The sequence below is a fragment of the Cucumis sativus genome, chromosome 6 (genome assembly GCF_000004075.3).
Source record: "Cucumis sativus cultivar 9930 chromosome 6, Cucumber_9930_V3, whole genome shotgun sequence".
In the NCBI taxonomy this organism is placed as follows: Eukaryota; Viridiplantae; Streptophyta; class Magnoliopsida; order Cucurbitales; family Cucurbitaceae; genus Cucumis; species Cucumis sativus.
Window position 1 is genome coordinate 13,376,641 of NC_026660.2, and position 16,702 is coordinate 13,393,342.

Consider the following 16,702-nt stretch of genomic DNA (forward strand, 5'->3'; position numbering starts at 1 on the left):
CTTAATTAATAAATTTGACATTAACATTTCTATCTCTAAAAGTAATAATCTTTGTAGTAGTAATGGAAACACTTCAATGAAAGCTACGTCATTAAATTTGCAACTCTACAAACTTACCTAGTTTGGAATGACTAAGGACGCATTTTATTAGTTACCAAAATGAAAATAGAACAAGCATAAAATGGCCCTTCAACTGTTCTAACCTTTCTCCTACAGTTTCCTTTGATCAGTTTCCAACATTAATATATTACCAGTGGAGGAACCAGTGGAAGAAGATAACATGGTTGATTCCTCAGATATCTTTTCTCATATCAATGGGTTTTCTATTAACGGCGCAGTGGAGAACAAAATAGTAAAAAATAGTCTCAAACTAAATAGTGAAAACCAAAATAGTAGAAAATAGTCTCAAACTACACTTTAATCATTAAACAAAATAGCAAGGGTGTCAAGAAAGCCATCAAATTTACAAAAACAAACTAGACTCAACAAACCATAAACAAAGTGGACTTGATACTTAGTATTGTTATCAATTTAGCATCACCCTAGAAAGAAATGGTAGGAAAAAATAATGCTTCTCAACACCAAACACAGTACAAATGGATGGAGTTTTAGCGGACAATTCACTAGTGAAAACAATATACCACTAGAAGAAAATCTGTCTATTATGACAGTTATATATCTTACAAAATGGGAGGGAGAAGAAAAAATTGTCTCGCGTTTTTGGCGGGAAAAGACGGAATTTTTCGGATAACACTTTTCACGACAGTTATTTGATGTCATAGAATGTTACCATTAAAAAATTTATTATTTTATATTTAAAAAATTAAAATTACAACTTTATATTTTAAAAAAAGACAATTTCCCCTTCTAAACCCTTCATTTTTCCCCAATTGCTTCCTCCCATCCGCGTTTCTCCCCTAAATTTTCCCCATTCCTCCTGTGCGCGTTTCTTCCCATTCCGGCCATCTTAAGTCTCGTCGCCACCACTTCCCGTCTCGTGCTCGTCCGTCCAAACCTCCTCCTCGTCGTCACCACCCCCGTCTTCTCCAAACCTCCGCAATCAACTTGAAGCTTCAAATCGTGGACATCGGTCGTCACCCCTCCGCTGGTAAGCTTCTCTTCGTTATCTCTTTCTCTCTCTCTCTATGAAGTTCTTCTTTGTTGTGGTTACAACAACTCCATGAGATTGTTTTGTGAGTTTCAGTTCTTTCCAATTTCTTTTTTCTAATCGTTGAATTTTTGTTATGTCTTTAATTCGTTCTTGCAACTACATGAGATTATTTTGTGAGTTTGAGTTATGCCCAATTTCTCTTTTCTAATTGTGGATTTCTCTTGAATTTTAATTTATGGCAGTGTACTGTGGTACAATCTAAAATTGTTCTAATTTCCCATTCTTTAGTTATTTCAACAATTAAATTCAATGATTTTGTAGGATGGAATTGCTATTTTCCAAAATAGGAACTAATCAGACAAAATACTAGTTGCTGGGAAAACAAAATTGGTTAGATCATTTGTCTATTTAGTATTCACATGGGAAAAGGCTTCGTCTGTAGGAAAATACCCCAAATGAAGGCTTGTTGTTGATTAGATTAGATCATTTTTCTTATTGCTGTCTTGTTTCTCCTTCCTTAGTATACAATATATTATGTTTTGATTACTTTTAAAATATATCTATCCATCAAATCTTATTTAGAAGTATTTTTACAGACTTTTGATTTTCCTATATGTTTGGTATTAATTTAATTAACATGCTTTCCGATACAAAATCAACTATCAAGGAAAGAGGTAACTCATACCTGTTATAAGAACATTTCTTGATTTTTCAATGAGTTGGAATTGAAAATTTGATTTAGAAGAATTGTGCTTTCAGGTGAGCCACCATGTTGCTGATGCCAGCATGTTGCTGACTGATCTAGAAGAATTGTGATTTAAAATTATCCTTATTTCTAATGCCACCATGTTGTTGGACTAAAAGAAACATAATAAATGACTTGTTTATGTAAGATAAATCATTTGTTGGACTAAGGATTTTGCTCGGACCCTCTTCATCTACTAGGTACTTTTCTCTCTGTCTTTCAAAGCTATTAAACACTCAAAGTTAGCCACTGAATCCTCCACCCCATTTAGACCCCTTTTGTTTTTTTATTTCAAAATCAACTTTGGTTTTTTTTTTTTTTTTTTAAATTTTGAATTCAATATTTATGAGTAAGGAATACAAACATTGGGCAAACTGATTCGCCCAGATTTGGTCATCTTGGCTACCGAATATAGAGGGGATTTGAAGTATAAAGTTTGAGTGATTTAGTACTTCCCCTGTACAGGTTAGTCTTTCATCTTTTTAAAGTAATTTCCATATCTCCTTTATTTAACTATTGAATTGCAATGAAAATTGTTTGGACTTGTTAGTTCAAAGTTTAAATTGAGTTTAGCTTGTGAAACTCAAAGATTTCATTTGTATGTTGATTATATATGTTTGTGTGGAATAGTTTATCTTACATGTAGCTAACACAATGATTATGTTTGCTTGATTGTATTTTTATTTGTCCATTTTCTTTTGCTTTTCTTAAAGGTTTTGAGTGAACTCAAGTTTATGGTAGATTGTGGTACATTAAAGTTTATTGAACGTATTCATCATTGTCCCATTGCATAATGTCCTATATAAGATTCTAATTTCTCAGCGGATTAGTTTAAATCATTCCTCACATTTTATATTTGATTCTTTAATTGTAATCTTGTCATTTTAATACTTTGCTTTAGCAGTTTTTAGTCATGAAAGTACCACCTTATTTTGTCAAAGGTGTGTACAGAAGGAGAAAAAAAAAAGAAAACAAAAAAGGATGGTAGTTAGTTTGGTGAAGGCTTGTGGAGGAAGAAAGTGTTTGGGTAAAGAAAGCTTTCCAAAATTTTGTTCTCGGCTTTAAATTCCATAGTGTATTTTGCTATGATTTTATTGGTGTTTTTTTTTCATCCAGAGGATGTAATTCTTTGAATTTGTGATCATGGATGTTCTAAATTTGAACATGATTGTGGGTTTGAAGAGATAAATTGAATATAGCAGTTATAATGTTGGGTTGGTAGTTTAATATCAATGTTAAATATGTAGAAAACATTATGTTTGCGATTGTTCTAAAAGGACGTTCTGTTAGTAAGATGAATAGATAAATATTGAAGGTTCAAATTTAATATTTAAACGGTAATTCATTTGTGGTAGGAGGGGATCGAACCTCTACAACCTTTGGAGAGACATGTCATTTACCATCAAGTTATACTATTTTTTCGATATAAGTAAGCTGCAATAATTGTGGAATGTTTGCTCATTATGCCTTTTTAATTCAAGTTTTTTGTTTGTTGGAGAATCGAAAAAAAGTTAAAACTTTTGAAAGTTGTATACAAACATTTTTAGAAGTTATTAGGGAAGAGGAAAAAATATGAGTTTCGTTTACTTTTCCATAAGCTAAAATACTTTAAAGTACAAAATTAAAAAGAAAAAATTCCTTACTGCGATACACGTGGCTAAAAATGATTGCCGACTTTGAATTTCGTTTACGTATTTATATAAATACTATGCCCTTTCGTCGGGTTCTGGAGCCCTAGTTGAGGCTTAAGTTCACTATTCGTACGTTGCTTCATTTCCCCGATCAAAACCATTGAATTCGCTTCGTTGTATTGTAATTTTCTATGCAAGACGAATACCACACAGTGATAGATGGATCAGATTCAGTACTTTGAGAAGTACTTCGACAACATTTATGAGTACAGGTATTGTGTTCTTACTCTCAGTTTCCAACTCCATTGTTACTCGTTGTCTTGAAGGATTTTTTGGATTTGTAAGTGTTCATTCTTATTGTCTTCGATGTCTAATTGGATTCATTGGTGCAGGCACGTGGTTCTCCCACCCGAAGTGGCAAAGTTGCTTCCTAAGAATCGTCTGCTCTCGGAAGTAAGCAATTTTGTTTTCTTAGTTTCAAATTTATGTGTCTCGATTTTGTTACGAAAGGAAGTATTATCTGATTGATTGGGAAGAAACTTAGTTCAGTAGTTGAATTCTTATTTCCGGTTTAGGTATCACTCTTGAGAGATCCTATGAAATATATATTATTTCGTGGACAGTTTTTTCCCCCTATTTCTAATCTTTTATATTTTCATATGATCTTGATATTCTCTCTTTGATTTGGCTAATGGTTGCATGAAGTTGAAACAATGTTTTTGAGTATTTCAGATAGAAGTTAGATGAAAAAGGATTGAGAATTTAGGGTCCCGAACCTCATATCATGCTATTCATGAGGCCCCTAAACTACCAACAACAGCAGGAGAATCGCACTCAACAAAATGCGCTCGCTGCTAAATAATGATTGCTTCATTTTACTGATTTTATGAAGTGCTACTATCCAGAAAGAAAGAAGCTAATATTCAGTCATAAGCATATAATGGCTTTAAAATGAAATATCCTGGTGTCTGTGGTCAATTTTCTTGCTTAGTAAATATGCAGGAGTTTCTATGTTTACTTTGAACTCTATATGTTTGTAGAGGAGGCTTATATATATGCATATGCTCTGTATCTTTGTTGGACACTGCGATTCCTTGAATTTAGAAGGAAAATGGGTTTTATGGATCTTGATCCTTAACTTTCTGTGTAGAGGTGAATTATTTTTATGTTGTGTGACTTTCAAATTCTATTATTTTTAGAACAAAAGATGGATTTTGTTGATTGTGAATCATGATCGTGCTCCTTTTCTTTTAATGGGTGTATGCTAGTTTCTCATTTTTGCAACATCCATTCTTGAGTATTTGTACCACTTTAGTGAACTGCTTGCTGCCACATACATCTATCATTTGGATGGTGTGAAATTTGTTTTAAATTCTTTGGTTTATGATTTAGGCCAAAGAGATTGGAACGGTATAAATGAATCTCAACGGCTTTGGGTATTGAGAAGGTTAGATCTCTTTCAAATCTTGATTTAGTATGCTTTCTCAATTTACTTGCTGCAACTTTGTTTCTTCGTTCTTTTATTCTTCATCTTTATTTCAAATAGGGGATGTCCCAAACTTTACCTTTTTTACCTTAGATGAATGCTATCGGATCAATTAATGAATTGTAAATAAGAATAATCTGCATGAGCCAGTTTCTTTTTGTTACGAAAATGGCAGGATTTCAACGATAATAGGTTTGGTTTTCATGAAAATCACCCAATAAAATCATTGGTTGAATTAGTGAAAATTAGTAGCACCAATCTAAACTTTTTTATTAAGTGCATCATTACTTTGAGTCGAAATTCTAAATAGGAACTTGTTTTGTTTAGAGCCTTGAAAAAAGAACAAAAATAATCTCAAACTTAAATCTCTTGGTAACCTCATTGTTTGGTAAGAAAATCTTCACCATGCTGATTTAATAACAATACAATTATACAATACAAGTGCACCTAATCTAAGTTCTACCATTACTTCATAATCGAAAATACAAGGAACAACTCAACAACATTGACAATAAGAAAATGCTCTCTATCTGTAACTATCTATTGTACAAATCAGAAATGTAATCATAATTCTAATTCACATCTTCATTAGTCTCTGTAGTTCTAAGTTGCTGCTTTAATAAAGCAGTCTTTCTTGCCTTAAGCTCAGCCCCTTCAATATGCAACAAAACCCATTTCTCATTCATCCTTCAAATTCTTCTCTTCCATTCTCCTCAGCTCATCTCTCCACACCCCATTCCCCAGAAACTGCTGAGAAAATTCAGCCAGAAGAACAGGAAAGTTCTTCAGATCAACATCAACATCAACCCCAACCCCTTTGTCAACTATTCGAGTATTAGGCTTACTGGTTTCACACTGACCAGTTGTCATGACTCACTATTTTGAGAGGGTGGTTTCTGTGTTTCCAACAATATACCTGCTAGGATGCTACAATTATTTTCCCTCTCTTACACTTTCTAGCATGATCATTGCGACAGATTGTGGTTTGTTATTGATACAACTTTCTTTTTCCTTTTAGTTTGGCTCTTTATTCATTGGAACTTCATTTTGTGCAGATATTGTGTAATTCATTTGGTACAACTTTTGGGAAAAAAAATTTCTTCTATAATATAACAAGCTAAAGACAAGATCAACCTCCCAAGATCCTAGCTAAAAGGTGAATTTTAGACATCTCCATGATTGAAAATCATTGTTATCGATTTTCTTCTTTGTTGTGGTAATGTTGGTTCACAAATGTATGTGTTATGGATGCTTATATTCATGTTGTCTTTGTAGGTTCAACCGGAGTCGACAAGTTCATGAGTTTTCTTTCAAAGAACATTTTCAGAGACGAACATACTCGGTTGGTCGTTTATGCTTCTGCAGAAAATCTTGTTAGATGTATTCTAATGCTATTTAAAATATTTTTTGATTAAGGGTTGGGATTCCGTACTTGTAAATTGTTGACACTTGATTGGAAATGTACGAATATTATAAATTGTATTATATCGTATATATATTAAAGTGTTAGGCTACTTTTTTCTATATGGGTGTCAATATTATAAATTCAAAATTGTCATTCTCAACTACATTATTGTCATTCAAATGGTTCGTGTAATGGTGGAGCGGCAAGGAGAACAGGAAAAAACTGTAGTAAATTGAGAAATTTGCAACAAAAAATAAATGACGTAATAAATGAATTTGTGACAGTTATTAATTGCTGTCAATCCGAAAACGAGGACAGTTATTTAATAAAATAAATTGTCACGATTGCCCTATATGTGACAGGAAAAAAATGTCGTCAATAGCAAAAGAATGACATTTTTATACAAAAAACTGTTGCGATTAACATATTCATGACAATTAAAAAATGTCACAATAAATGAATTCGCGACATTTATTTAACCGTCGTTAATACACAAATGATGATAGTTATTTGTTGTCATAAAATAAAATATGACAGTTATTTGACGTCGTTGAATTCTGATTAATGACAGTTATTTCATGTCATAAAATAACTTATTGCGACAGTTTTTTTAAAATTGTCATCGAAGGACTTTCCATGACTCCCGCTTCTATAACTGAAAATAACTGTCGCGATTTTCGTTTACGACAGTAAATAACTGTCGTCGTAGACCACTATTCTACTAGTGTACTATAGAAAAATTTCATTTGTTGAAGCTAACTGTGTGTGTGTGATGTTTGAATGAAAAACTCCAAGTCAATTTACCTCTAATTTTCAATAGCAAAAGAAAAAATATCAATGGGTGGGTAACCTCTACATTTGCATCAACGAAAACAATACCCAAATTTAATTTAGGGATATGGAAAAGAGGAAAAGTAAAGAAAAATTAGTAAAGAAAAGTAAAGGTAAATGTTTTTAGACAAAGGATAATTTTTTTTGATATTTTTTAAATGTCAAGTAAATAAAACTAGACATAAGCTTTTAACGTGTCAAGTATTGAATTTTTTTTAAAAAATTATGCATTTTTCCACTTTTTTGTTATTCTCGATATTTTATCATTTTACCAAGTATATAAAAAATGGAGGGGTCAAGTAATGTTGTTTTTGTAGTAGTGTTAGCATGTAAGTTTATTTTCATTTCTTAATGATGAAGTTTGTTAGATTAAATATTAGATTCTTATTAATTGTTCACTCATTTTATTTCGAGAGAGTATCTAAGTGATTTAGAAAATTTATAACATTTTGTCAATGTTATGAAGTTTGATATAATGTTTTCAAGTTCAGCTGACCACACCCTCACGTAAGGGTAGTGCTTTTACTGAAGAAGTTGGGTAAGATTTAATAGATCATTGAATCTTCTTGCATTGAAATGGTATGTAGCTGTAGATAACTCATTTTGTGGCGTATTGCATGCATTGCACCAATTTTAGAGATTCATAGTGGTTCATTTACAATGTATGGAACCTTAAAGCATTCTCTGTCTCATGGCATGCTTTTTTTTTCAAGCTGTCTTAGGTACCCAAAGTTGAAACTCTATCAAATTTTGATGGGTTAAAAAGGGCAATAATTGTATCAAAATTTTATACCCGAAGGTCAAATGGTAAAAGAAACGATGGGGCAGGGGAATGGTCATAGAGTCTTAACTAAATAGTCTTCTATATATATTATGAACTATAGTTTTTATTATTTTAGTATATTAAATCTATAAAGTGAGACCCTACAACCATAATTTTTATTATTGATGGTGTAATAGTTATAGAATGACCGATGATATTGAATATTACCAATTTCTATTTTCTATTTGTCTTTTGTTTGTCAAATAGTTAATCGTATCATCATTGTTCATGAGATTTTCTTTGCAATCGTGGGTCTAGAAAACTTGTCATAATCATTTATTTTTATGTATCATTGTTTTTTTTTATATTATACTTCAAATCGATAATCATTACTTAATAACTTCTCTTAGGATTTACACCTATAGATAAATCATTGATGCACAATAGTAGGTTATCCAAAGATTAGAAATTGGGTGTAGAAAGCTTCTTGAATTTTGGATTTTGTAATACAAATGATGTCTCTATTTGTTGTCCTTGTTTGAAATGTGAGAATTGTGAAAAACAAAGTCGCACTACTATTAGAGATCACTATGTTAATGGAAATGAAAGTTACAAAATTTGGTTTTGGCATGGCAAACAACTATCTAACTCATCCTCATATGGAAAATCTTCTAAGTTTGATACCCACATGTATGAAGATAATGATGTTAGAAGTATAAATGAAATGATTGAAGTTGCTCATGAGGAGTATTCAAATGATCAAAATGAATTTGAGAAATTGCTTAATGATGCTGAAAAACCATTATATGAAGGATGCAAAAAATTCACCAAGTTGTTCATATTAGTCAAGTTGTATAATTTGAAAGTTAGGTATGGATGGAGTGAAATTAGCTTTTCAGAACTACTAAAAAATTTAAAGGAAATTTTGTCTGCTACCAATGTGATCCCAGCATCAATGTATGAAGCGAAGAAAACTTTAGGTGCACTAGGAATGAATTATGAAAAGATTCACGCATTTCCTAATGATTGTTATTTGTATAGAAAAGAATATGTTGATGCAATTGAATATCGTGAATGTTATGAATCTAGGTGGAAGCATGCTAATAATGCAAATAAAGGAAAAAAACATATTCCTAAAAAAATTATATGGTACTTTCCACCGATTCCACGTTCCAAAAGATTGTTTCGAAGTATTGACAATGCTAAAAATTTGATTTGGCATGCTAATGAGCGAGTAGTTTATGAAAAATTACGACATCCTGCAGACTCTCCAGCCTGAAAATTAGTAGATTTGAAGTGGTCAAACTTTGGCTCTGAACCTAGGAATATCTCTTTAGCATTGTGAGCTGATGGAATCAATCCACATGGTGACATGAGTTCTAAATATAGTTATTGGACTGTAGTGATATTTATTTATAATGTCCACCATGGTTGTGCATGAAAAGAAAGTTCATGATGTTATCAATGTTGATATCGGGTCCAAGACAACCAGGGAATGACATTGGCACGTACTTAGCGCCACTAATTGAGGATTTAAAACTCTGATGGGAAAGTGATGTTGAATGTTATGATGCTAATGAAGATGAATTATTCAATTTAAGAGTTGTTTTTATTATGGATAATAAATGATTTCCCTCCATATGGAAATCTTAGTAGATGTCGTGTGAAAGCATATAAGGCATGTCCAATTTGTGGAGATATTACATCCTCTATTAGATTAAAATATGGGAAGAAAATGACATACCTTGGACATCGAAGATTTCTAGCACGCAATCATCTATACCGTCGTCAAAAGAAGTCATTTAATGGTAAAAAAGAGCTTTAAACAATTTCAGAACCTTTGTTTGAAGAGACCATATATTTGAGAATAAAAGACCTTGAATTTCCAAGAGAAAAGAAGAAGACAAAAAAACAGCCTATGAAAGGAAGTGCAAGGAGTTGTTGGAACACAGTGTTTTCGTTTTTTGAGCTACCATATTGGAAAGATCTTCATGTTAGACATTGTCTAGATGTGATCCACATTGAAAAAAATGTTTGTATGAATATATTGGGTACACTTCTTGAGATTCCCAGAAAAACTAAGGATGGTTTGAAGGCTAGGCGAGATTTAGTTCATTTGAAAACTCGACCAGAGCTTGCACCTGTCAACGATGAAAAAAAAAATTATTCCTCCTGCTTGTTATACTCTTACAAAGGAAGAAAAACATTGTGTTCTGAAGACATTATTAGAAGTTAAAATACATGAAGGTTATTCTTCCAACGTTAAAAACCTTGTGTTGATGACTGATTTAAAACTTCATGGTTTAAAATCTCATTACTGTCACGTGCTTTTAGAACAATTGTTTCCTATTGCGATAAGATTTGTGCTCCAAAAATATGTTTGTTATGCCATCACTCGGTTGTGCATATTTTTCAATCTAGTATGTAATAAAGTCATCGATGTGCAACAACTGAAAAAGTTGGAAGAAGATATTGTGATGACTATGTGTCTGCTAGAGAAATATTTTCCACCTTCATTTTTCACCATTATGATGCATCTCACTATTCACATTGTTAGAGAAGTCAAACTTTATGGGCCTATATATCTAAGATGGAATGTATCCCTTTGAAAGATACATGAAAGTTCTAAAAAACTATGTAAGAAATAGACATCGTCTACAGGGTTGTATTACATAAAGTTATATAGTAGAAGAAGCTATTGAGTTCAGACTTCTTATCTGGGATTGATCATGTTGGGTTAGGCATTAACAAATTAGATGCATATTTAGACAATTCAAGCTTTGGTAGACCATTGTCTTCAGGAGTTTCCTTCAGATCTGAACAAGATCTTCTATACCAAGCTCATCGATATGTTTTGGCAAATACAATTGATCTGCAACCATATATATAGTAAGTTAAAGTTTCAATTATCTTGTCTTCTACTTTTTATTCAATTTTATGACATAAACTTAACTTTATGTTACAATGTTTCAATGTTCAAGTAAATACGTGGGGGTATTGCAATCGAAATACCCAAATAAGGTTCTTCATAAAAAAATGTATTCAAGAAGAACAAATCGAACTTTCATATCTTGGTTAAGAGACGGGGTGAAATTTTAAACTTATTGATATTTATTTTATGGTGAACATTGTAATTACTTTAAGGTACTTATCATGGTAGGTTGGATTTGAGATTGAAATGGGAAATGTTGAAGTTTCAGATAGCTTAAGGTGGATTGCTCATGGCCCTCATCCTTTTGTCATTAAGTATAACAGCTATGTCGTTAATGGATGTCACTATCACACGAAGTCTCATGATCAGAATCGAAATGTACAAAATAGTGGAGTTTAGTAGCGAAAACAATGCAAGTGTCCAGTTTAAAAGATAAAAACTCCATCATTGGAGATATGTCCTTTTATGGAGTGATTCAAGAAATATGGAAACTTAATTATAATACGTTCAATGTTGCAGTTTTTAGATGCGATTGGGTTAAGAACAATAGTGGTATGAAGATCGATGACCTTGGTTTTCTATTAATTGATTTAAAAAGAATATATCGCAAGTCTGATTCATTTACAATGCAACCCCAAGCAAGACAAGTTTTATATGTTGAAGATCCAAGTGATGCTAGATGGTCAATTGTACTTACTCCACCACAGAGAGATTGTGAAGATTAATCAAATGACGACGAACTTGGAGATATCATGTTACATAGTTAAGGAGTACCTAGTGATATGCCAAATATCGATGAAAGTAATGATTTAGATGAGAATATCTCAACATATGTACGATCAATTTGTGAAGGCACATGGGTTCCTAAATAACACAATGTGGGTGGCTTTCTACTTGTTATATATGTACATATATGCTATCTTTTATTTTGAATATGCCTAAACCCTAAACCCTAATATAATCTACACTAAAAAATTTCTTTTTAATGTTGTTTTGATAGAATATTCTCCTTACACATGATGCCAAAGATAGTAAGTGATGATCAAGACAAGGAGGTTAGTAGATTAGTTGTTGGAAAGTTGATCAACATATTGTAGAGAAGCTAAAAAAACAAAGGAAGCGGGGACGTACAATTATGTTCCATGCGACTCATGTTCGAAGTGAAGGTGAGAGGAAACTAGTGGAATACAATCAAGATGGCGTACCCATTGGAGAAAATGGGGCGAAGGTAAACTCTTTTATTGGATCGTGTGTACACTACCACATCCCAATTAACTATCAATCATGGACACATGTGCCTACTGAATTGAAGGACAAGATCTATATCGTAGTTGAGGTAAATTTTCTTATAGTTTTTGTACAAGTTTATTACAATTGACAATGTGACACTAACCGAAATTCAATCTCAGGCTACATTTATAATCACTACTACAAAAACAGGCTCTCTTGACATTTTTAAACTGTCAAGAGAAGGCTCTCTTGACGGTTTTAAAACCGTCGTTGAAGCCAGCGTCAAGAAAGGCAAAGTTCTTGACGGTTGATTAAACGTCAAGAATAGTGAACGTTGACGTTTTATAAACGTCAAGTATACTTATGTTCATGACGTTTTAGAACCGTCAAGACTGGTATTGTTTATGACATTTTAAAACCGTCAAGGATGAACTGATTTATGACATTTTAAACCCGTCAAGAATTTTAATATTCATGACATTTTAAAACTGTCAAGAATGTAATTGTTCTTGACATTTGTCAACCGTAAAAAATGCAATTGTTCATGAGAGTTTAAAACCGTTAAGCTTGCAATTGTTCATGACATTTTAAAACCGTCAAGCATTTTTTAATTTTTTTTTAAAAAAGAAATTGTAATTGAATTATGCTGTAATGGAAAGATGATTGTCCTGTAATTGTCCAGCAACAGTTTCATAGATATTTGATATTCATCAAATATAGTTTCAAATCTCAAACATATATAAATAAAACCATTCACCATATATATTCAATTCCAAGACTTTACATATACATAATGAAATAGGCTTTACATTAGATTTCATAGATAACATTTTTACAAAGAAACTAAGTGTAGAAAATCTATCGAAATTTTCCGAAGGGACAAATACAAGCAAAATAGAAACTGAACGTGGGTAATATATTTTTACAAAGAAACTAAATACAACAAGGTTATATTGTCATGAATAACAAAATTACAATAAATCTTGTCACTAACCAAACATCAATCACTTGCTTCGTAGCTTCATCACTACAATGGATCGATCAGAAAATAGCTTCAAACACATAAGGCCAGAGTCTGTAAAATAAAAATATAAAATTAAGTACCAATAAAATCTCCAACACTTGGTGAAATTATAAATGTTCATTAAAATATCAACTAAAAGGTTAAGTTCAAAAAGATAAATTTAGGGTACTATTTATTCTTTTCAACATATTCTAAACATATAACAGAGAAAAGTTGACATAAAGAAATGGATTCAGTATACTGACTAAAATAAAATAGCATGCAATGCTTGTGAAATAGTTGAAGCAGCCTAAAAAATCACCATCAAATCAACAAACTTAAAAATTCAAATCAGTGGATAATTAAGGTCAGTTGAATATTGGAAAAATAAACATTAGAAAGATACTTTAACAGCAAAACCTATTGTATGACCAAATAATACGAATATGAAACCATTCAAACATTCATGAGTGTCTTGGCCAAGTAATACGAATATGAAACCATTCAAACATTTTTTATTCCATTAGAAAATATTAGCAAACATTAGCACTGTTAGAAGTTCAAAGGTAGAGAACTTACTGTATGACCACATGCAAAAGCCATGTCCTTTGGGTTTGTGAGGCATATGGGGCAGACCTTGAACAAGAGACATTTAATTAATAATTTATATTAATGAAGTCATGAAACAAAAGAGAAATTTCTTTTGTTTCAGTAGACAAGGCTCTCACAACTTGTTGCCTTAATCAATCTTAAACCCCAGATTTCAACAAAATTTTCCTAGAGTAATTGTAAAGCCACACATGTTTGGTTCTCTCATTCTTAGAAAACTCCATAAATAAAATAAAAGCGAAGTTACCGATTCAGATGAGGAACTATGTTTTTCAGCTTTTGCATTCTCCAAAATTTGGTTTGCAACTGCATTGTCATAATTGATGACTTCAGGAGGAGGAGGAAGTGGCCCTGCACTTTTTCCATATACAGATTCTCTCCTGCATAATAGTTAGTGTGTTATTTTTCCAAACCCAAAACAGAAATTGTTACGAAATCAACAAATAAAGAAATCAAAATCATTTTTCTACTACAAGCACCCTTTTACAACGCTTTTGAGCTCCCATAGAAATCATCAAATCATTTTTCTACTACAACTAAGAAATGATACGAGAGAGTTCACAAGATGTAATCCAAATGACCAATTACATATTATATACACTTCTCTTAAACAGACGAGTCTTGTTTCTTTACATCCACTAATATCACATTTAATCCTAAGAATCTTGTTATCTATCAAACAAACTCTAACCCAACAATCCAAGACATCATGAGGCAATATGACATCAAGAACCAAGTCAAAATTGAACTAACGTTACACTCACATCCCAATTGCAAAACTTTCCATCGAAAACTGACAAAGAAATATCCTCGATTGAGATTTCGATTCATGTGTACAATGAAGACAAAGGAAAATTCGGACAAGAGAAAAGGGATAAGACAAATAAACAAATTGACTTCTAAGTAATGAGAAACAAGAAAACAAAAATAATGAAAAATAAAAAAGATGCTCAATTAACACCTTTTGTAAGCACAACTTATATTTACAACTTTTACTTGAATAGGATTTGTTTATGTTGTACTAGTGTGTCCTTGAATTCTAAAAATATAGCAACCCATGTTCACTAAGGAAAACAAAAACACATAAATACATCAAAATATCAGTAAGTTGAGTCACAAAAAAATACATTTGAAAAATGGAAACTCTAAGTTGAAGAGAAAGATCAATTTCTTTAAGAGAGAAGAAAAATACCTCAGAGTGGCCATTTTGCCATGAGCTGTAGAGTAATGGCCATTTTGATAGGTTTGTTTGATTATGGATATTGAAGTAGAATGGAAGTTAAATTTCATCAACCCAACATCATAAAAAAAATATATCAATATAGTAAACAAAATACCTTTCGTTTAATGGATACTGAAAGATGACTCCACCCTGAAAAATTGTACAGGAAAAAAATTGCATGATATAAAAATTGAATGCAAAAAATATATGGACAAACCATGGAAAACAAAAGAGAATTTTCGAACGAGAACCGATCCAACCTAAAGTAAAGTAGTAAGAAAACAACGCATCAATTTTTAACAAGAGGCGTTTTGGATGAATTCTTATGATTTCTACTTTCTTTTTCGGATTGTTTTTCATCATCTGAATTTAATTCCTCATCAATTGGAAAGCCTCTAAACCCAGAAAAAGGGTCAACAAAATATTTATAAAAAAAAAAAAAACTCATCCCTTCCTGCTCTGCTCCTTCTATTAGTCAATCTAGCCACTAGAACAAATCACCCTAAATTGGATTTTGAAATGAAATTACCCGATCTCCATCAAGGGGGGTTTCACCCTAGCCAATGCGAAGCTCCAATGCCTTGACGCCAGCCGAGTTCGAGAGGTCGAAGAAATCCGATGGACGGATTTGGAAGGAGCGACAATAGAGAGATAGATGGAGATGACGATTGAGAGGAACCAAAAGAGAGATGGAGATGAAAATTGAGAGTGTAGCAGAGATGGAGATGGCGATTGAGAGAAACCAAAAGAGAGATGGAGATGAAAATTGAGAGTGTAGCCGAGAGAGATGGAGATGCGAATTGAAAAGGCAACGACTGAGACGGCGATTGAGAGTGCAGCGGCTGAGACGACAAGTTCTGCATCTTCGTGCGTTTTGATTAAGGGAAGGAACGTGTTTCATCCTAGGGTTTAGAAAAGAGAAAACGGACTTAATTGAAACGACGTCGTTTTAGTACTAAATTCTTGACGTTTTTAAAACGTCAAAATTTTATGAAATATTCTTGACGTTTTTAAAAACGTCAAGGATTTTTTTTTATAAATTTCTTGACATTTTTCAAAACGTCAAGGATTTTTTTATAAATTTCTTGACGTTTTTAAAACGTCGAGTAAAATTTTAAATTCTTGACGTTTAAGAAACGTTAAGCATGTCGAATTCATACGCTTCTTGATGTTTTAAAAACGTCAAGAAAAAATTTATTTCTTCTTGACGTTTAATAAACGTCAAGAATGATGTTTCAGAAAAATTCTTGACGTTTTTTATTAAAAATGAAATCTTTCTTGACGTTTTTTGAAAAAAAAAGTCAAGAAAGGAAAACCACAATCGTCAAGAAAGCCCATTTTTCTAGTAGTGAATTGACCGTAGATCTAGAAAGAGCGTTTTTAAGACTACAGGGACAACATTTCGCCAATTTAAGCATTGGTTGACGACGAAACATATCTTGCCATTCAGGAATAAACCTGAACATTTGAGATGACCCCAAACATGTATTCTTACATTAACCAAGGACACTAGAAAGAATTTGTTAGATTTAGACTGTGTCAATATTTTGAGGTATCAATGCATTTATTTAGATTTTTAGGTTTTAAATATTTGTTAATAAACTTTATAAAACCCCAATACAATGTTATATTTTTGTAGGAAAAAAGAAAAGTTCAACAAGAGAGAAGGAAGAAGAATAAGTATAACCATCGGCTTTCAAGAAAATGTTATGCTAATCTTTGAGAGGAATTGGT

The 16,702-nt window shown here is 32.2% G+C and overlaps 1 protein-coding gene and 1 long non-coding RNA gene across 8 annotated transcripts; one reads left to right on the plus strand and one right to left on the minus strand.

Annotated features, from left to right (window-relative positions):
• The first annotated feature begins 865 nt into the window (after positions 1-865).
• Positions 866-6,326, plus strand: LOC116404597. 5 transcript variants are annotated; one of them, XR_004217536.1, is made up of 9 exons: positions 866-1,108; positions 1,871-2,056; positions 2,211-2,321; positions 3,212-3,285; positions 3,686-3,759; positions 3,880-3,940; positions 4,880-4,934; positions 6,029-6,129; positions 6,249-6,326. It is a non-coding gene; the product is annotated as an uncharacterized LOC116404597 (long non-coding RNA). The 5 variants fall into 5 exon arrangements; XR_004217537.1 differs by having other exon boundaries at positions 2,244-2,321; XR_004217538.1 differs by lacking the exon at positions 3,212-3,285.
• Positions 6,327-12,874: 6,548 nt separating this feature from the next.
• LOC116404596 lies at positions 12,875-15,608 on the minus strand. 3 transcript variants are annotated; one of them, XR_004217535.1, is made up of 4 exons: positions 15,498-15,608; positions 15,084-15,118; positions 13,717-14,126; positions 12,875-13,209 (listed from the first exon to the last, which is right to left on the minus strand). XR_004217535.1 is itself a non-coding variant. In XM_031887576.1 (4 exons), exons 1-4 carry the CDS (start codon positions 15,329-15,331, stop codon positions 13,189-13,191), a joined length of 459 nt encoding a protein of 152 aa, XP_031743436.1. In that variant the 5' UTR covers positions 15,332-15,466; the 3' UTR covers positions 12,875-13,188. The 3 variants fall into 3 exon arrangements, 2 of the variants coding, with proteins under 2 accessions (XP_031743436.1, XP_031743437.1); XM_031887576.1 differs by lacking the exon at positions 15,498-15,608 and having other exon boundaries at positions 13,717-13,773; positions 13,994-14,126; positions 15,084-15,466; XM_031887577.1 differs by lacking the exon at positions 15,498-15,608 and having other exon boundaries at positions 13,994-14,126; positions 15,084-15,473.
• Between the last annotated feature and the right edge of the window lie 1,094 nt (positions 15,609-16,702).

What these genes read in the sequence shown, in the direction of transcription:
- LOC116404596 (XM_031887576.1), bottom strand. Translation starts at nt 15,331, where the DNA reads ATGATGAAAAACAATCCGAAAAAGAAAGTAGAAATCATAAGAATTCAT. An exon ending in ATAGTTCCTCATCTGAATCG is followed by an intron (nt 13,774 to 13,993) that starts GTAACTTCGCTT and finishes CTCTTGTTCAAG; the next exon opens with GTCTGCCCCATATGCCTCAC. An exon ending in CTTTTGCATGTGGTCATACA is followed by an intron (nt 13,210 to 13,716) that starts GTAAGTTCTCTA and finishes TTTATTTTACAG; the next exon opens with ACTCTGGCCTTATGTGTTTG.